This window comes from Salvelinus sp. IW2-2015, linkage group LG28 (assembly GCF_002910315.2).
Source record: "Salvelinus sp. IW2-2015 linkage group LG28, ASM291031v2, whole genome shotgun sequence".
Classification (NCBI taxonomy): Eukaryota; Metazoa; Chordata; class Actinopteri; order Salmoniformes; family Salmonidae; genus Salvelinus; species Salvelinus sp. IW2-2015.
This window is the reverse complement of record NC_036868.1, coordinates 19,158,710-19,179,937: the sequence shown is the minus strand read 5'-3', so window position 1 is coordinate 19,179,937 and position 21,228 is coordinate 19,158,710. Positions and strand designations below refer to the sequence as shown.

At 42.2% G+C, this 21,228-nt stretch overlaps 1 protein-coding gene across 2 annotated transcripts in view; it reads left to right on the top strand.

The window, feature by feature from the left end:
• Window positions 1-21,228, top strand: part of brf1b (BRF1 general transcription factor IIIB subunit b) — a 136,567-nt gene that overhangs the window by 73,411 nt on the left and 41,928 nt on the right. For both annotated transcript variants that reach the window (XM_023974222.1, XM_023974221.1), the window contains exons 13-16: window positions 17,889-17,950; window positions 18,516-18,597; window positions 19,217-19,269; window positions 20,792-21,075. In XM_023974222.1, the coding sequence (XP_023829990.1) occupies window positions 17,889-17,950; window positions 18,516-18,597; window positions 19,217-19,269; window positions 20,792-21,075 (481 nt within the window). The remainder of the gene's footprint in view (window positions 1-17,888; window positions 17,951-18,515; window positions 18,598-19,216; window positions 19,270-20,791; window positions 21,076-21,228) is intronic.

Here is a 21,228-nt window from a genome sequence, read left to right as displayed (position 1 = left end):
TTTACAAACCAACAAATGCAACACCAACAATGTTTATGGATTTTTCTAATCTCTCAAAATGAGTTTGGCCTGAGTACGTCTCCCTGAGTGACACCAAAGCATTTTACGTTGACATCAGGGTGTAACATGCAAATGGTGTGGCTTGTAGTCTGAAGGGAAAGCATAGACAGTGGTTCACTTGATGGTATTCCTACTAGTGGCTATACCGTCTGCTTGTTGAATCAGGTTTTCTGCCTTTTGAGCCAATATGCTCCTATCAGCTAGTTGCAATATTTCCTAATATAGACTAGACTTACATGAACTCTGGAACTGGTACCTCTTAAATGTGTTTTTGAAGAAACAGAAAATTATTTACTATAAGATTTTCACAAATATGTATTTGGTACTTCAAATGCATGTTTAGCCAGGCCTGGCTTCTAGCCATGTGTTGTCGAAAGCTCTCACTAAAGACTTTCCTTTCTTTCACTGCAAATATTGGGTGCAGACCTTCCTCACGTTCCTTTTCAATGCAGAAAGTAGTACTATGGTCAACGTCATTGAGTGACTTTCTAGGTCTCTATTACGCTGTCCATGCAGACGGTCCCTTCCTCTCTCCCTCTGTCCTCTATTGGAGCTGCAAGGTGTGTCGGCGAAGGAGGGTGATTGGCCATGCGCTGACCTCCTGCCGTGATGTAATTAGACAGCTGCTCCGGCCAACCTGCCTACCCCCCTGCCAGTGACAGTACAGCTGCAGCTCCGCTCTGCCGTACCACCTGGCCTCCATCTTAAAGGGACAGGAAACACTGTTCCGGCTTGTCTTTTTTGCAGTGTTATCTCAGGAGATTTGCTATTTCTTATATCTTATTGTGGTTCCTGAGACAGAATATGCAGTGTTTGTGTGTGTCTCTGTGTGTGTATACACTGTATCTAAATGTGTGTGTGGAACTGACAGCTTACCACAGAGGAGCTCGCCTTGAACGGATGACAACTGACAGGAAGGGAGACAAGCAAGCGGCACCCGCCTCTCTTTCTCCCCTCCTGGTGTACACAGTCACACACACATCAGCTACACTCAGGGCCTGTCACGCAGAAAACATACTAGGGTTACAAAGCAGAGAAGCCTGAGAAACATTTTATGCTTATAAATGAGAGAATGTTGAAGGGGAGGGGAGGGAGCAAGGGGATAGGGGGGAAAGGTGTGGGGTGAGCTTTACATGCCCCAGTAATGTGTCATGTTACAAATATGTKACCCACCACCTGGATTTGGTCCGATGTAGCAACATTTTAAATTGTGTTTTTTAAATTGCATAAAAGTAGATACTCAGAGCTAGAAATGTGTATATCATACACTGCAGTTGAGGAACAATGGTACAGTAATTCTGCTTTGAAAGTTGATAAACTTGTAACCCCACTTTTGAGAAAATGTCCCTTGAATGTTTTGGTACATCTACTGGAGAGTTCTTAATTTTCTACACCCATTAAGCATTGTTCACACTCTCTTAAGCCTTAGCCGCACCCATCTCTTTAAGGATTCACATGTGAAGCCATGTGCTAAACAGAGTGAGTAGCGTAGTAAACAACCAAAGATTTTAAGACTAAAAGTGGCAAAAGTAGTAGTCTACAATAAGGAAAAACTCCAGATAAAGTGTATTTTTATCTAGTCCGTGGCCTACAGTGCCTTTGAAGAGTATTCAGACCCCTTGACTTTTTGTTAGGTTACAACCTTATTGTAAAATGTATTAAAATGTTTTTTTCCCTCATCAATCTATACACAATACCCCATAATGACAAAGCCAAAACAGTTTTTATAATGTTTTGCTAATTTATTAAAAATAATAAGCTCACATTTACATAAGTATTCAGACCCTTTACTCAGTACTTTGTTGAAGCACCTTTGGCAGCGATTACTTCTCAAGTCTTCTTGGATATGATGCTACATGCTTGGCACACCTGTATTTTGGGAGTTACTCCAATTCTTCTCTGCAGATCCTCTCAAGCGCTGTCAGGCTGGATGGGGAGCGTTGCTGATCATCTATTTTCAGGTCTCTCCAGACAGGTTAGATCGGGTTCAGGCTGTGGATGGGCCACTCAAAGACATTCAGAGACTTGTCCCGAAGCCACTCCTGCGTTGCTTGGCTGTGTGCTTAGGGTCGTTGGAAGGTGAACCATCGCCCCAGTCTGAGGTCCTGAGTGCTCTTAAGCAAGTTTTCATTACGAATCTCTGTACTTTGCTCCTTTAATCTTACCCTCAATCCTGACTAGCCTCCCAGTCCCTGATGCTGCCACCACTGCTTCACTGTAGGGATGGTGCCAGGTTTCCTCCAGGCGGGACACTTGGCATTCAGGCCAAAGAGTTCAATCTTTGTTTCATCAGACCAGAGAATCTCATGGTCTGAGATTTTCTCATGGTCTGAGAGTCTTTAGGTGCCTTTTGGCAAACTCCAAGTGGGCTGTCATATGCCTTTTACAGAGGAGTGGCTTCCTTCTGGCCACGTACCATAAAGGCCTGATTGGTAGAGTGTTGCAGAGATGGTTTTCCTTCTGGTAGGTTCTCTCATCACCACAGAGGAACTCTCGAGCTCTGTCAGAATGACCATTGGGTTCTTGGTCACCTCCCTGACCAAGGCCCTTCTCCCCCGATTGCTCAGTTTGGCCGGGCGGACAGCTCTAGGAAGAGTCTTGGTGGTTCCAAACTTCTTCCATTTAAAAATTATGTAGGCCACTGTGTTCTTGGGGACCTTCAATGCTGCAGAAATGTTTCGGTACCCTTCCCCAGATCAGTGCCTCGACACAATCCTGTCTCTGAGCTCTACGGACAATTTCTTCAACCTCATGGCTTGGTTTTTCTCTGACATGCACTGTCAACTGTGGAACCTTATATAGACAGGTGATGGCCTTTCCAAATCATGTCCAGTCAATTGAATYTACCACAGGTGGACTCCAAACAAGTTGTAAAAACATCTCAAGGATGATCAATGGAAACAGGATGCACCTGAGCTCAATTTCGAGTCTCATAGCAAAGGATCTGAATACTTACCTAAATAAGGTATTTATGTTTTATGTTTTTAATACATTTGCAATAATTTCTAAAAACATGTCTCAGCTTTGTCAGTATGGGTTAGATTGCTGAGGATTTTTATTTATTTTATCAATTTTAGAATAAGGCTGTAACGTAATAAAATGTGGAAATAGTAAATAGGTCTGAATACTTTCCGAAGGCACTGTATATCATAATCTGACTTTGGTGCAGGTCATGTTGTTCTTCACATTACTTTCTCTGGTAAACACACTATATATAATAAAATCTATGTTTATTTGTCACATGAACATGATACAGAAGTTGTGAACGGTACAGTGAAATGGTTTCTTGCATGGTAGCCATATCAAAAACAGAAAGTGTCCAAATAAAAATATTTTATAAATATTTTATAATTATTAGATGATGTTTACCGGACACACTTGTCTAAATTGGGTCACTATTGTCTATAGACATGTACACGTGTTAATGAAATGCAATAGATGGCYGTAATCACCCCCAGACACACCTGGTTAACTTGATGGTCATGTAATCATCTGGCGAAGTGGAGTCTATTGTTTAGACATGTAGCTAGTTGGCTAGCTAGCTAAACAATGAACCGGCATAATCCCAACTCATACTACTACAAAACAAACATTGTCATAGCTGTAGTATGAAACTGCATGTAGCTACAGTTACAGCTAACCAACTAGGTTCAATGTTAGCTAGCTAACATAAGGCTATAACTAGAAATACAATTGGATTACTACACAGATCATACACTTAACATTAGCTAGTGAGCCAGCAAGCAAGCTAACGTTCGCTAGCTTGCTCACAGTAGGCTTTAACTTGCAATGAAAATGACTTTCTGACAAAATTAGAAACGTATAATATCTGAAGATGTAGCTAGACTCTTACCAGTATACATGGATGAACACTTCACGGCAGACAGGAACCATTTAACTCAGTTTTGTTTATAGCTATACTGAACAAAAATATAAACGCAACATGTAAAGCGTTGGTCTCATGTTTCATGAGCTGAAATAAAAGATCTCAGAAATGTTCCATACGCACAAAAAACGGGTTTACATCGAGCATTTCTCTTTTGCCAAGATAATCCATCCACCTGACAGGTGTGGCATATCAAGAAGCTGATTAAACAGCTTGATCATTACACAGGTGTACCTTGGGCTGGGGTACAATAAAAGGCCACTAAACTGTGCAGTTTTGTTACACAACACAATGCCACAGATGTCTCAAGTTTTGAGGGAGCGTGCAATTGGCATGCTGACTGACTGCAGCAATATCCACCAGAGCTTTTGCCAGAGAATCTAATGTTAATTTCTCTACCATCCGCCTCCAACATCCTTTTAGAGAATTTGGCAGTAGGTCCAACCGGCCTCACACCTGCAGACCATGTAACCATGCCAGCCCAGGACCTCCACATCTGACTTCTTCACCTGCGGGATCGTCTGAGACCACCCGGATAGCTGATGAAACTGAGGACTATTTCTGTCTGTAATAAAGCCCTTTGTTGGTAAAAACTAATTCTGAATGGCTGGGCCCCTCCAGTGGACGGGCCTATGCTCTCCCAGGCCCACCCATGGCTGCGCCACTGCACTGTCATGTGAAATCTATAGATTAGGGCCTAATGAATTGATTTCAATCTGCAGATTTCCTTATATGTGTCACGTTCCTGACCTATTTTTATGTTATTTTGATTATGTTTAGTTGGTCAGGGCGTGAGTTGGGGCGGGCATTGTATGTTGTGTGTGTTTTGGTTAGTCTATGGGTGTTGTATGTGTATGGGATAGAGTATTGTTAGGTTGTCTAGTTATGTCTATGGCTGCCTAGATTGGGTCTCAATCAGAGACAGCTGTCATTCATTTGTCTCTGATTGGGAGCCATATTTAAGGTAGCCATAGGCAGTAGGCTTTTGTGGGTAGTTGTCTTGTTTAACGTTTGTTGCTTGTCTGTGCACTTGCGTTATTTAGCTTCACGATCATTTGTTGTTTTTTGTTTGTTTGTATAGTGTTTTCGTTTCATGTTCATCTTCGTTCATTTATTAAAAGAAGATGGCTTATTTTCCTCATGCTGCGTTTTGGTCCGAATCTCAACCACACGATCGTGACAATATGAACTGTAACTCAGTAAAATTGTTGAAATTTTAGCAAGTTGCGTTTATATTTTTGTTCAGTATACATCTTGTTTGGCCAGCATTGTGTCAAGTCACTCCGGTTCACACTGACCATTGCGTGTGCAGAAAGTAGCCCATCACAATTTTTTCCAACATCTGTCTGATCGCTGCTGCTAAATTCAGAGGGCATCAATGTTGTTGTGAAAAGTAGCAAAACTTTTGTAGTTCTCGTTGGCTAACGTTATATCTTTCAAAAGCGCTGAGGTAGAAAGGACTATCAACACACACTGATCAGCTCACGTTATAGACAGAAGCACGCTACATGGCAGGCCAATCCAAACTTATCTCCCTGCACATACAATTCCATCCGTTATCTCAGCCAATCATGGAAGGTTCCTGTATTTTTCCGTGGCTAAATCAACTAGGMTAGTAATTTAACAGTGTTATTTGTATTTACAGATGGAATACAAGTTTGTTATTAAGGCCCATGAAAGTTCACATGTTCCAGAAGGCATTTCTACCAAAAAAACGCAATTGATTAAAAAAATAATACGTTGAAATGTCTCTCTTGTGAAGTAGTGACGTGCGACATACACCTAGCTTCCTGAAATGCGTCATATATAGCCATCTGCCGATCTGATGCAACACTTATTTTTATGTACAGTCGTGGCCAAAATTTCTGAGAATGACACAAATATTCATTTTCACAAAGTTTGCTGCTTCAGTGTCTTTAGATATTTTTGTCAAATGTTACTATGGAATACTGAAGTATAATTACAAGCATTTCATAAGTGTCAAAGGCTTTTATTGACAATTACATGAAGTTGATGCAAAGAGTCAATATTTGCAGTGTTGACCATTCTTTTTCAAGACCTCTGCAATCCGCCCTGGCATGCTGTCAATTAACTTCTGGGCCACATCCTGACTGATGGCAGCCCATTCTTGCATAATCCATGCTTGGAGTTTGTCAAAATGGTGTGGGTTTGTTTGTCCACCTGCCTCTTGAGCATTGACCACAAGTTCTCAATGGGATTAAGGTCTGGGGAGTTTCCTGGCCAAGGACCAAAATATTGATGTTTTGTTCCCGCAGCCACTTAGTTATCACTTTTGCATTATGGCAAGGTGCTCCATCATGCTGGAAAAGGCATTGTTTGTCACCAAACTGTTCCTGGATGGTTGGGAGAAGTTGCTCTCGGAAGATGTGTTGGTACCATTCTTTAATTCATGGCTGTGTTCTTAGGCAAAATTGTGAGTGAGCCCACTCCCTTGGCTGAGAAGCAACCCCACACATGAATGGTCTCAGGGTGCTTTACTGTTGGCATGACACAGGACTGATGGTAGCGCTCACCTTGTCTTCTCCGGAAAAGCTTTTTTCCGGATGCCCCAAACAATCGGAAAGGGGATTTCTTCAGAGAAAATGACTTTACCCCAGTCCTCAGCAGTCCAATCCCTGTACCTTTTGCAGAATACCAGTCTGTCCCTGATGTTTTTCCTGGAGAGAAGTGGCTTCTTTGCTGCCCTTCTTGACACCAGGCCATCCTCCAAAAGTCTTTGCCTCACTGTGCGTGCAGATGCACTCACACCTGCCTGCTGCCATTCCTGAGCAAGCTCTGTACTGGTGGTGCTCCGATCCCGCAGCTGAACCAACTTTAGGAGACGGTCCTGGCGCTTGCTGGACTTTCTTGGGCGCCCTGAAGCCTTCTTCACAACAATTGAACCGCTCTCCTTGAAGTTCTTGATGATCCGATAAATGGTTGATTTAGGTGCAATCTTACTGGCAGCAATATCCTTGCCTGTGAAGCTCTTTTTGTGCAAAGCAATGATGACGGCACGTGTTTCCTTGCAGTTAACCATGATTGACAGAGGAAGAACAATGATTCCAAGCACCACCCTCCTTAGAAAGCTTCCAGTCTGTTATTTGAACTCAATCAGCATGACAGAGTGATCTCCAGCTTTGTCCTTGTCAACACTCACATCTGTGTTCACGAGAGAATCACTGACATGATGTCAGCTGGTCCTTTTGTGGCAGGGCTGAAATGCAGTAGAAATGTTTTTTGGGGACTCAGTTCATTTGCATGGCAAAGAGGGACTTTGCAATTAATTGCAATTCATCTGATCACTCTTCATAACATTCTGGAGTATATGCAAATTGCCATCATACAAACTGAGGCAGCAGACTTTGTGAAAATTAATATTTGTGTCATTCTCAACTTTTGGCCACGACTGTAGTTGTATAATGCAATGCGATATGATATCATAATATTTGCCCAATGTGAATAGAATAGGATTCCTCTGAAAGTCATTAGTACAATGTTTCTAGAATGTTTGTGTTTTCCCATGTTACCCCACTCCTCCGCACACTCCACTGGCTTCCAGTCRAAGCTTACATCCACAACAAGACCATTGCACTTGCCTACAGAGCAGCAAAAGGAACTGCCCCTCCCTATACTTTCAGGCTCTACTCAAACACTACACCCAACCCGAGTACTCCATTCTGCCACCTCTGGTCTCTTGGCCTTCCCACCCCCTTCCCACCCTCTTGGCCTTCCCACCGCTCTGTCCTGGCACCCCAATTGTGGAATCAGCTAGGACAGCAGAGTCCCTGCCCATCTTCCGAAAACATCAGAAAGAGTATCTTAAATAATCCCACAGCGCCCCCTCCCCCCCAAAATGTAGTAAAGCCTTTTGTGAACTAACACTTGCGCTTGACTCTTTTCCCTCTTACTAGCTCTTATTTTGCTGATAGCTACTTTGTTGAGGAAAAATGTACTTACTATGACTGTGATATGTTGTTGTCTCACCTAGCTGTTTTAAGATGAATACAGTAACTGTAAATCGCCCTGGATAAAAGTGTCTGCTAAATGACTAAAATGTAAAATGTTTCTACACATTTCTATTCGGCAGATGTATCCTTGTATAGCCCAAAAGCAGTCTTCCTCTTATTTTCCAATGCTATTATGTAGGATTGCGCTCAATGTTTTACATTGCTAAATGAGATTGAGAATAGCTTAATTTTCCTTTTGTGTAGAGCAGGAGTGTACTGTTATCTCACACTGTGTATGCGTTCATGCATGCGTACGCATTCACTAACATCCCTTCCCATACACACACATACAGTAGATACACACATATCTTACGCTCTGTTCCCAACACACGTTTTAAACAGCTTGTGGCCTGAAATGATCTTATGGACTACACACACACACACACACACACTCTCCCACACACATAAACTTGCACTCATATACCTTCCGCTAAAATGTCACTCTGTGTTCTTTGAGGTGAAAGGAGCTCTTATAGCTCTTATAACCATTACTAGGCAATTTGCTGCAAATGTAATATCATAACACGTTTTGGTAAATTTTTGGAATATTTGTATTATTTTAATCATATTTAGGCTAATTATGTTTACGTGTGTGTCTGTTTGTCTGTGTGTGTGTGTGTGTGTGTGTGTTTGTTAGTTACGACAGGAGTGCCAAGGCTGATTCATGTAAATTTCATAATTATTTACATAATTTGTTATGTAATTTGGGACAATGCTCAGTCAAGTGTACATGTGTAGCTGGAGCACACTCTTCCTTGAAATATGCTGACTGTCGAAGAGGCAGCCTTACTGTAGGCCTGTTCTAATGCGGCCTGTTCCTAGCCTGGGTACTATCATGCCAATCCTTGCCACTCCTTCTTTGGCTTGAATGGCAGCATGGATAAGTCTTGAACATAAACAGTTCTGGGTTCAGGCTAGCATGTTCCCTTGTCTTGGTTAGTGGTAGTACCTAGCTCAGTGATTTCCAAACTGTGGTAGGGGGCACGAAGGGGTCGGTAGGGGGGGGCGCAGCGCCTACAACACCTACTCATTCAAGGGTTTTTCTTTATTTTCACTATTTTATACATTGTAGAATAATAGTGAAGACATCAAAACTATGAAATAACACATATGGAATCATGTAGTAACCAAAAAAAGTGTTAAACAAATCAAAATATAAGTAGCCACCCATTGCCTTGATGACAGCTTTGCACACGCTTGGCATTCTCTCAACCAGCTTCATGAGGTAGTCAAATAGAATGCATATCAGTTAACAGGTGTGCCTTGTTAAAAGTTAATTTCTTTCCTTCTTAATGCATTTGAGCCAATCAGTTGTTTTGTGACAAGGTAGGGTTGGTATACAGAAGATAGCCCTATTTGGTGAAAGACCAAGTCCATATTATGGCAAGAACATCTGAAATAAGCAAAGAGAAATGACAGTCCATCATTACTTTAAGACATGACGGTCAGTCAATCTGGAACATTTCAAGAACTTTTAAAGTTTCAAATGCAGTCGCAAAAACCATCAAGCGCTATAATGAAACTGGCTCTCATTAGGACCACCCACAGGAAAGGAAGACTCAGAGTTACCTCTGCTGCTTAGGATAAGTTCATTAGAGTTATCAGCATCAGAAATTGCATCCCAAATGAATGCTTCACAGAGTTCAACAGACACATCTCAACATCAACTGTTCAGAGGAGACTGTGTGAATCAGGCCTTCATGGTCGAATTGCTGCAAATAAACCACTACTAAAGGACATCAATAATAAGAAGAGACTTGCTTTTGCCAAGAAACACAAGCAATTGATATTAGACTGGTTGAAATCAGTCCTTTGATCTGATGAGTCCAAATGGTTCCAACCGCCATATCTTTGTGAGATGTAGAGAAGGTGAACGGATGATCTCTGTATGTCTGGTTCCCACCGGGAAGCATGGAGGAAGAGGTGTGATGGTGTGGGAGTGCTTTGCTGGTGACACCGTCAGTGATTTGTTTAGAATTCAAGACACACTTAACCAACATGGCTTCCACAGCATTCTGCAGTGATACGCCATCCCATCTGGTTTGYGCTTAGTGGGACTATCATTTGTTTTTCAACAGGACAATGACCCAAAGCACACCTCCTTACACAGGCTGTGTAAGGGTTATTTGACCAAGAAGGAGAGTGATGGTGCTGCATCAGATGGTCTGGCCTCCACAATCACCCGACCTTAACCCAATTGAGATGGTTTGGGATGAGTTGGACCGCAGAGTGAAGGAAAAGCAGCCAACAAGTGCTCAGCATATGTGGGAACTCCTTCAAGACCGTTGGAAAAGCATTCCTCATGGAGCTGGTTGAGAGAATGCCAATAGTGTGCAAAGTTGTCATCAAGGCAAAGGGTGGCTACTATTTTGATTTGTTTAACACTTATTTGGTTACTACATGATTCCATATGTGTTATTTCATAGTTTTGATGTCTTCACTATTATTCTGCTATGTATAAAATAGTGAAAATAAAGAAAAACCCTTGAATGAGTAGATGTATCCAAACTTTTGACTGGTACTGTATATACATATATGTGTGTACAGTATATATATCAATCTTGAACAGGATTATCTATTTTGTAGTGATTTAAAGCAGCTGTTTTAAAACTCTGCAGCTGCAATAATAAAAATCATCTTTACAATTAAAAAATACGTCGACTGGATTCAGATACACAGTGCATTCGGAAAGTATTCAGACCTCTTGACTTTTTCCACATTTTGTTACGTTAGTCTTATTCTAAAATTGATTTTAAGAAACATGTTTAAATCTCATCAATCTACACACAGTATCCGATAATGACAAAGCGAAAACAGGTTTTTAGACATTTTTGTTGATGTATTAAAAATAAAGAACAGAAATACCGTATTTGCATAAGTATTCAAACCCTTTGCTATGAAACTCGAAATTGAGCATTGATCATCATTGAGATGTTTCTTCAACTTGATTGGAGTCCACCTGTGRWAAATTCAGTTGATTGGAAAGGCCTGTCTATATAAGGTCCCACAGTTGACAGTGCATGTCAGAGCAAAAACAAAGGAATTGTCCATAGAGCGCCGAGACAGGATTTTTTCGAGGCACAGATCTGGGAAGGGTACCAAAAAAATGATGCTGCATTGAAGGTCCTCAAGAACTCAGTGGCCTCCATCATTGTTAAGTGGAATAAGTTTGGAACCACCAAGACTTTTCCTAGAGCTAGCCTGGCCGGCCAAACTACGCAATCGGGGGAGAAGAGCCTTGGTCGGGGAGGTGACCAAGAACCTAATGGTCACTCTGACAGAGCTCCAGAGTTCCTCTGCGGAGATGGGAGAAACTTACAATCAGGCCTTTGTGGTAGAGTGGCCAGACAGAAGCCACTCCTCAGTAAAAGGCACATAACAGCCCGCTTGGAGTTTGCCCCAAAAAATTTGGCCTGAATGACAAGCGTCACGTCTGGACGTCTGGACGCTTAGCACCATCCCTACGGTGAAGCGTAGTGGTGGCAGCATCATGCTGTGGAGATGTTTTTCAGTGGCAGGGACTGGGAGACTAGTCAGGATTGTGGGAAAGATGAACGGAGCAAAGTACAGAGAGATCCTTGGTGAAAACCTGCTCCAGAGCGCTCAGGACCTCAGACTGGGGGCGAAGGTTCACCTTCCAACAGGACAACGACCCTAAGCACACAGCCAAGACAACACAGGGGTGGCTTTGGTCTCGGAATGTCCTTGGGTGGCCCAGCCAGAGCCTGGACTTGAACCCGATCGAACATCTCTTGAGAGACCTGAAAATAGCTGTGCAGCGACGCTCCCCATCCAACCTGGCAGAACTTGAGAGGATCTGCAGAGATTAATTGGAGAAACTCCAAAAGCAGGTGTGCCAAGCTTGTAGCGGCATACCCAAGACGACTGGAGGCTGTAATCACAGCTAAAGGGGCTTCAACAAAGTACTGAGTAGAGGGTCTCAATACTTCTGTAAATGTGATATAAAAAAAWAWATATATAAAAATAATTTGCAAACATTTCTAAAAACCTGTTTTTGCTTTGTCATTATGGGGTWTTGCGTGTTGATTACTGAGGGGAAATCAATGTAATACATTTTAGAATAAGGCTGTAATGTAACAAAATGTGGGAAAAGTCAAGGGGTGTGAATACTTTCCGAATGCACTGTATTAGTCCTAATTTTAACAGTAGAATAGGCTATTCTGCAGCAAACGTACCTGACACAAGAAGAAAAGGTTCCAGCTGATGAGATGACACATGCATTGTGAACTGCATTCTATACTGAGATGAGCTGTCTGTCCCCACCCTGAGCGTTGATGACTGATCATGCAGATAGTAGAGCAGAGAAGGTTGTAGAGAGGACAGATTTAGACATCGCATATCATTGAACAGTTCCATTTCACATCATGCTGTTCATAGAAGTAATGTATTATAATTTATGCTCTGATCAAATTGTGTGACCTGCTATCTAACTATGCTAAATCCGAATTATTAATAATGGGCGATGTTAATCTGGATTGGTTGATTCCGGTATCTGATGGGCTTAAAGATATTTGTACTGAGCTAAATCTAACTCGGCTGATAACTAAACCAACTCGCCCCAACTTTAAACACCCTGGAAAATCTTCTCTCTTTGATATTATTCTAAGAATTACCCCTCATGAGTTTACAGCCAATGGGATATATCAGTTCAGTGACCATTGTCCCATTGCCTGCATAAGAGATGTTGCAGATGAACATGCGCCGCACAAAATGCTAAGGGTGAAAACAGTTCTAATCCTTGGTTCACGCATAAATTGTCTGAAATTACCGGAAATACATTTAGTTTGTGCTAACGCTAGACTGACTAATTCTACATCAGATTGGCAGTCCTTCAGACAATTGAAAAATAAATGTCTATATCTGGTTAGAAAAGCAAAATCAACATATTTATTTAATTGTGTATATGAGAGTGGTGGTAATCCAGCTAACTTCAGGAAAGTGGTCAAATCTTTGAAACAAAACTACAACCCCTTCTTGCCCCAGCAGATTTTGACAGTCTCTGGTCCCATACTAAACAAAATGTTCATTTGTAGTGCATTTTGCTTCAGCTGGCAACGTATTTGAAAGGATAATCTCAAAAAAATTCATATCATTGTACTAACTAGAGAGTCCTCTAGTCACCTCAGAAAAGATTGTAGAGAATGATGCACTAACAGACTCACATACTTTATTTTCATTTCATCTACTTGATATCTATGATGTACTAAGTGCTTTGCTAAAGATTGATGTTTTTTTTTAATCCATATGCGCTGACTCACTTAATCCCTTCTTACTGCAGTTCCCTGCACCAGTTCTTGTAGAACCATTGACCCATATTTTTTACTTGACAGTTGTTTCTGGTGTTATCCCTAAAATCTGGAAAGCAGCACATGTCCTCCCAGATAAAGGAGAAGATCCTTCTGACTTAGATAACTACCGTCCAATCTCCAAATGATCTTGTCTTTCCAAAGTTTTAGAATCCCTGGTCAACTGTCAGCTAAGAATATTTTTTACTTCTCACTCTATTCTTAATGTGCACCAATTCAGTTTAGACCTAGACACTGTTTCAGCTGCTACGCTTGTTTTACATGATGTGTTGAATAGTTTAGATCATACAAATCATTGTGCTGCCTTGTTTATAGACCTTTCCGAGGCCTTTTACACTGTTGACAAAAAAACTCTCATTCAAAGGTGAAATAGCCTGGATCAGGCTTCTTGCATGTGGTTTGAGAATCGTCTGTCAGATAGCACTCAATGCGTGATTTCTGATGGTGTCAAGTCTAGTTTCCTGGATATTACAAAAGGTTTTACCGCAGGGGTTGGTACTGGGGCCTGTTCTCTTTACAATTTAATAAATAATATTGGTCTATCTGTATGCAGACGACACTGGTATATATTCCATTACCCCAACTGTTGACCAGGCTATGTTAGAGATGCATTGTGACTTTGTTGCCTTACAGAAAGCCCTTGTTTGTTTAGAACTTGTACTTAATGCAGGTAAGACTGTTGTTCTCCAATTCTCACAAAAAAAGTTTCAGATGGGCTACATATTTATTCATTGGATGGTTCTCCCATCGATCGGGTTCTCTCCTATAAATATCTGAGCATTTGGATTAACAAATATTTAATGCAAAAAAATATATATATATGGATGAGCTAGAAGTAGATCTTGGCTCTCCCTAAATAGCAGGAAGCATATTGTACAGTCAACTTTCCTGCCAGTTCTTGACTATGGTGACACCATTTACCAGATTGCGTGAGCCACTACTCTTAAACCTTTGGATGCCGTCTACCATAGCACCCTTCGCTTTATCACAGGTGACAGTTTTAATACTCACCACTGCATCCTGTATCAATAGGTTGGCTGGTCCTCTTTAAAGTCCCGTAGATCACTTCTACTCAAGATTCCAGTTTACTTAACTTTGTTTCTAACACATAAAAGAATGAGCTACCAAACCTGCTCGAAGGATTGATTAACTATTTAGGTCCCTCTGGTCTCAACCATTTAGCTAAATCCTCCTTTAGTTTTAGTTCCCCCCACCAATGTTGAAATAACCCCCCAAAATCCTTGCATCTTAATTCCCTGGTGCCGATAGTGCAGTTTAGGACTCTAGTGTTGAATGAATTAATTGCAGTTGTTTCGATTGATTGTAGTGGTTTATTTGTAAAAATTGTGGTGTTGAGGTTGTGCCTTGTGGTTATTTTCATTCTTCTTGTTTTATTTGTAATGTACATTTATCTTCCTGTTTGTGAGAAAATGTTTGTACTTAGGTCACCATTGGGAAAGAGACACTGGTCTCAATTGGGCTACCCTGAATAAATAAAAGGTAATAAAAATGAACGTTTATTCATCCCAGGAAACAGGAGTGGGGTTGGGCGGTAAATCTCGGTAACCAGTTTCTCACTATTAAAGTTTTTACCCTTTGGAACTTTCTCACCATCAATGTTCGAATATTGGAAATATCAGTTCCACTCCTCACTCCGAGCAAGCAGTCCACACACAGTCACACACACACAGTATTCCTGTCTGCACGCTACATAGCCCTGTGTCTGTGCAGCTCTGTACTGCCTTGTTGTTGACCCCAAGACGGCCCCTGAACGTGCAGGGAGTCATTTCTGTGCCTGTGTGCATTTGTGGCTAACGCTTACTGGCAGCCCCAACTCCAGTCTTACATAACAGACAGTCTGGCCACTGGGGACCCCTGTCAATATGCTGGAAATATATGCTGGAAACAATCTTGCTCTGCTCTGCTTTTTATTGTCCTCCCCTTTCACTTCTCTTTTCATGTCTGTCTTTGGGTTTCTCTCTCTCTCTCTCTCTCTCTCTCTCTCTCTCTTGCTCTCTCTCGCTCTCTCTCGCTCTCTCTCGCTCTCTCTCGCTCTCTCTCTCTCTCTCTCTCTCTCACCCTCCATTGAATTGGAAGTTAATTGAAAATAATGGAATTGAATGGAATACACAATGGAATTGATTGAACATACAGAACGTTAGAGAGTCTGAGGTATGGCAGCTTTGTTGCCATTATACATGGAAGCACAGTCCAAAGATGGTAGCTGCCTGTGACTAGATCTGTCACCAAGAAGGATACTCTATATTGCTGTGTCATTTGGATTGAAATTCACAGTGACACTTGGATAGATAATCCCCAGATCTGTAAATTAATCTCTCTCTCTCTCTCTCACTCACTCACTCACTCACTCAGCCTCTCTCTCACACACACACACACTCAGCCTCTCTCTCTTTGTTTCTCTCTTTCTCTGTCCCCCACAACTGCTATTTTCATCACAGTACGACGTCCTGTATCAGTCGTTGCAGTGTCCCATCCAAATCCTCCAAATGACAGCATAATGAATGCACTAAGATGGCTGACAGATTGTGACCCATATCTAGGCTGCTATTTCTCATGATGGGTTTCCACCAACCCCGTTCTCTGGCGTTCCCTTGATCTTCTTGGCAGCTTGGCACACACGGCTCGTTCTTTTGAATGCTCGTTTCTGGTTGCCTTTTTCTGTTGCAAAGCTATCAATTGAGATCTATGCTACGTGGCTACTTATGTAGTGAAGGTGTCTTATACCTTATAGGCCCACATCTAAATAACATATGGCTCTTCCCAAAAAGAGCTTCTAAACCAGGAAGTTTCCCCAGTGTTTATGATGATGTCATCTCCCAAAGTCTACCATTACGACATTCAACATTTACTGAACCTGCTTAAGAACATCGGCATAGGTCCCTATTAGTAGATATTGCGCTAAGCTGTTAAACTATCCCAGCATACTACCCTGCATACCACTGCTGGCTTGCTTCTGAAGCTAAGCAGGGTTGGTCCTGGTCGGTCCCTGGATGGGAGACCAGATGCTGCTGGAAGTGGTGTTGGAGGGCCAGTAGGAGGCACTCTTTCCTCTGGTCTAAAAATTATCCCAATGCCCCAGGGCAGTGATTGGGGGCACTGCCCTGTGTAGGGTGCCGTCTTTCAGATGGGATGTTAAAACGGGTGTCCTGACTCTCTGAGGTCATTAAAGATCCCATGGCACTTATCGTAGGGGTGTTAACCCTGGTCAACTTACCTGGTAAAATAAAATTTTCATAGCTCTTAATGATCCAGCAAACCTTGTCTTTATCACACAAAATAAGTATTTGAAGTCAGGAGAGTCTCAGAAACAGAGGAAAGAGATCCTGGGATAAGAATTTCAGGGATGATGCCTCTTTTAGAAATGGAAGCCGTTGGAAGAGTTTGAAAAAGAAAGATGGGTCAAATGAGATTGTGCGCTGCTGGTTTTGAAAGTTGCTCTGTTGTCACAAACCGTTGCTTAGTGACAGTTTGAGGTGAAATGAACTATGGGGACAGGAGAATCTTATTTAGATTCTTATTTAGGTARGGCTATTTATGTTGTTTGGTTATAGTGGTGTCCTGGTCACACATCCAGTCCTTCTATGTAAAGAGTATGTGGACTGTATGGAGAGTATTTTTACTGGATCACTTTTGAGATTGTTAGCCTTTTTCGCTAAGTAGAGGCCAGATCTCTTATGCCACAAGTCAACTTTCTATAGTTTTTTTCCTCAGTTCTACCTTTGGACTTTAACTATTCATTTAACTAAGCATAATTTAAACAACTGATAAACGTGAGCATATTGATGAACTGCATCACACAATATGAATATGTAATGGTGTCAGTCATTATACCAGGCTCTCTGTGTATTTCCCTTGTATCTGCCTGAATATGCAACATTATAATGGGTGCTGGAGATTAATACAAAACACACATTGCAGTGGAAGACAATTCCAAAATCTCTCCAAATAAAACAAAATCCTCTCAGCTCTCACCGCTAAGCCTGTTACGACAATTACAGTATACCACAAAGGCGGCCCGGGGTCCGCCTACATTATTGATGCAACTTGGGTAAATACTAAACAGCGTAGCATCGCATTGTCTCAGAGACTCTGAACACTCCAGACTCCAGCGAGGCGGAGAAGATTATCTCTCCGTTTCAAAATGGCCTCCCTCCCCAATGAATTACCTGACTGCGCAGTAATCACAGAGTCACGCCTGAAGGCATGCAAGGTTCCGAGGGCACCAATAGAAAATGGGGAAATCATTATCAGATAATCAAGCCTTTTGCCCCTTCCCCCCCCGTCCCTCTGGAAACATGGAAATCAAGTCCCTGTCAAATAAAAAATAAAAAAACTGCACTCTTTATTAAAAACAGGAAAACAGGAGGCTTTGGCTGCATTCCAAGTACCACCCTATTCCCTATATAGTCCATTACTTTTGACTAGAGCCTTATGGTCAAAACTAGTGCACTATATTGGGGATAGGGTGTCATTTGGAATGCTGCCCTTGATACGACATTAAACGGAGCCCTGTCTTCCAGAAAATGTGAAGACAAATGTTGTTATTAGACTGGTAAATGTGTTGTTCTCTGTCTCTCTTCTCAGATGGCAAGTCGGAGAGCGGGGAATTGGACCTGGACGGCATCGACGATAATGAAATTGAGAGGGTATGCTCTTCCTCTTAAGTGCTTTTGAGATAAGAATACTTTTAACACAAATCATAAGGATTTTTCTTTAAACACAAGCTTCCTCTACTTATGTCCCTTACATGAGAGCTTTTTTGTTGTTCCATATCCCAATTCCCCCAGAGTGCCAGACGTTATGGGGCGGCAGGTAGCCTAGTGGTAAGAGCGTTAGACTAGTAACCGAAAGGTTGATAGATCGAATCCCCTAGCTGACAAGGTAAAAAATCTGTCGTTCTGACCCTGAATAAGGCAGTTAACGCACTGTTCCTAGGCCGTCATTGAAAATAAGAGTTTGTTCTTAACTGACTTGCCTAGTTAAAAAAATTATACGTTTTTTTATCAACAACGGCACTGGAGTAATTAGGGTTAAGTGCCTTGCTCCAGGGCATATCAACAGATTTTTCACCTTGTCTGCTCAGGGATTCCAACTAGCAACATTTTAATTACTGGCCCTACGCTCTAACTGCTAGTCTACGTGCTACCTACCCTAGCACTTTACCCTTGTAGCACCTTACTAAAACCCTTACTTCCCCCTTGCTTCTTGCAGTATATCCTCAACGACAAAGAAGTGAGAGTTAAGACGGATCTGTGGATGAAGCAGAATGAGGAATATCTGAGGGAGCAGAAAGGTGAGCGAACAGACAAAGGCAAAACCTCTCATGCCCTATTCAAAATTCACATATTCATATTGATCCACCGTGTTACGACGCAGTTCCCGAACAGGTTTTCATATTAGCCAGCTCTGTAACGAACCAATTGTTCCCAATCCTCGATGGTCAAAAATGTTTGTTTAAGATTTTCTGCYGTCATCATGGTCATAAACCTCTTTGTTGAGCATTTAAGTACTTGTACGTCCCTTCAATATATTTATCTATGTTAATTTATGTTAATTCACCATCGCCCTGTTGAACCAATGGAATTTATTAGGCTGTTATTTTGTTGTAAGTGGCTGAATAGCTAGGGCCAACAAAAAAGGATGTGTCCCAAATTACGCCCAATTCCCTTTATAGGGTACTACCTCCCATAAGACGCTGGTCAAAAGTAGTGCACTATATAGGGAATGGTGCCATTTGGGGTCGCATCCTCTATTCCCTCTGAAATACAGCTGTAGCTAAGTCTTCTATTCTATCAGTACCAGAATACAGTAATTACCTATACTATACTATTGTCTAGACATAATGACCTATTCAGTCCTTACTGTCTATTGTAGAGGGGATATATCCAGTTGTTTTGTTCTTGTTTTTTTAGAAAAGGAGGAGAGGATAACTAAAGAGAAAGAGCAAGGGACCTACAAGGAAAAGGTAAGGAATCGAAGGGTGGATATGGTGTGTGTATGTGTGTCTCTGTCTGTCTGGGTTTTATATGCATTCGTTTCATGTGCATGCTTTTGCAGCTGTGTGCTCAAGAATTGTGTGTGCACGTGTGTGTGTAGAGGTGGCCCTTCCTCGGTCCCGCGGCTGGCTACAGACACAGAACAGCTGTTTGTCTGGAGCTGGCGCATATTTTCAGTTTGAGCCAAATCAGCCTGTGCTCTGCTCTGGTCTTCAGTTTCAATGCAGAGGCTCCAGAGACTATATGAATATGACTACTATGGCAGGGGTGCGCTAACCCTGCACTAACCTGTCTCGCCATCTCCACATCTGCCTGCTTTCTACCCGGTTGGATTAGCCGTACTCTAGCAGAGTAGCAGACCGCCTAATGAGGTGCAGAGAGGACATGATACCTATTCCAGATGCTCAGGGGTGAAGTTACCCTTAGGTACAGATATAGGATCAGCTTCCTCTCCCCCCAATATTAACCTTAACCATTACTAGAGAAAATGTAAAACTGGCCCAAGATCAGCGTCTAGAGGCACAACTACGGAGGAGGGGCTCAAGGTCCACAGTAGTTGGGGTCTCATTGTGGTCAAGGCAGTGTTTTTTTTTCTTTTTTTTTTCTTTTCCTCCTGATACAGCGTTCTGTATGACAAACAGGCCCTGCGTCCCGGATGGTGCCCTATTTCCTATATAGTGCACTACTTTTGACCGGAGCCCTATAGGCCCTGTCAAAATTAGTAGTGCACTACATTAGGGTGCCATTTGGGACACAACCAAGGTCTTTTTGAAAGTCATGGCTGACCGAGAGGCATGGAAAGGTTTCAGGGCCTACTGAGCTTCTGTCATCTCGCTAATCACAGACTTTTTTAGGGTGACATCATGCTTCCTGACCCCAAAGAAAAAGGGCGTATCGTCCATGACTTAATACAACACTTAACTAGCTACTGTTGTTATTACTATCAACAGCGATTCTAGTTAATGAGTTTACCATTTGATACGTTATCACTAATATCAATATATCAATCTGTGCATGTAACTCTCAACTTGGTGTCCCACGGCTTGCAATGTCCTACAGCTGAGGTCTCTGGTCTTGGAGAGCTACTGGTTGCTGGGCTGGAACAAAGGTCTACAGGACCAGATTAGAGAATGCCACTCTATACATCTATCATATCTGATATAGTAGTATGTACAGTATATCTGCATCGCATTATTATGTCTCCCAAATTCCTCCCTAAATAAAAAGAATAATAAAGGTAATCTTAATGCTTCCAACAATCTAATGGAACTCATTCAACCAATGTTAAATTCCTCCCGACATATCAGGAGGGTATTCACTAGGAACCAAACGTAAGCAAATGGCTGAAATGGGGATTGACTAACCTGAACTTGTCCAATAACGACCGCTTGTTTCCGTTGCAAAACATTTTTTCTCCGGTTTACKATKGTGTGCACTAATGAACACAACCCAGATCTTCTCAACTCTCCCCCCTCTCTCTTCCCCTTGCAGCCCAAGAAAACGTCCAAGAAGCGGGAGCCCATCCGTGCCAGTACGGCGGGCGAGGCCATCGAGAAGATGCTGGAGCAGAAGAAGATCTCCAGCAAGATCAACTACGACGTGCTGCGTGACCTTAACAGCAAGGGTGGCAGCGGCAACAGCAGCCCTGCCCGACCAACCTCCTCGGAAGAGCCACCCAGTGGCCCCCCTGGGCGGAAGAGGCTGACCCGCCGCAAGAAGCAGCCCAACAAGACCAATATGGGCCTGGCCACCACCGCCAGCATCATGGGCAAAAGGTAAGGGGATTTCAACTAGAATTGTTAGAAGTAACCTAGCCTTCACATATGGATGAGTGTAACTAACGTTTACATTTTAGTAGACGCTCTAATCCAGAGCAATTTACAGTAGTGAGTGCATACATTTACCTACTGGTCCACCGTGGGAATCAC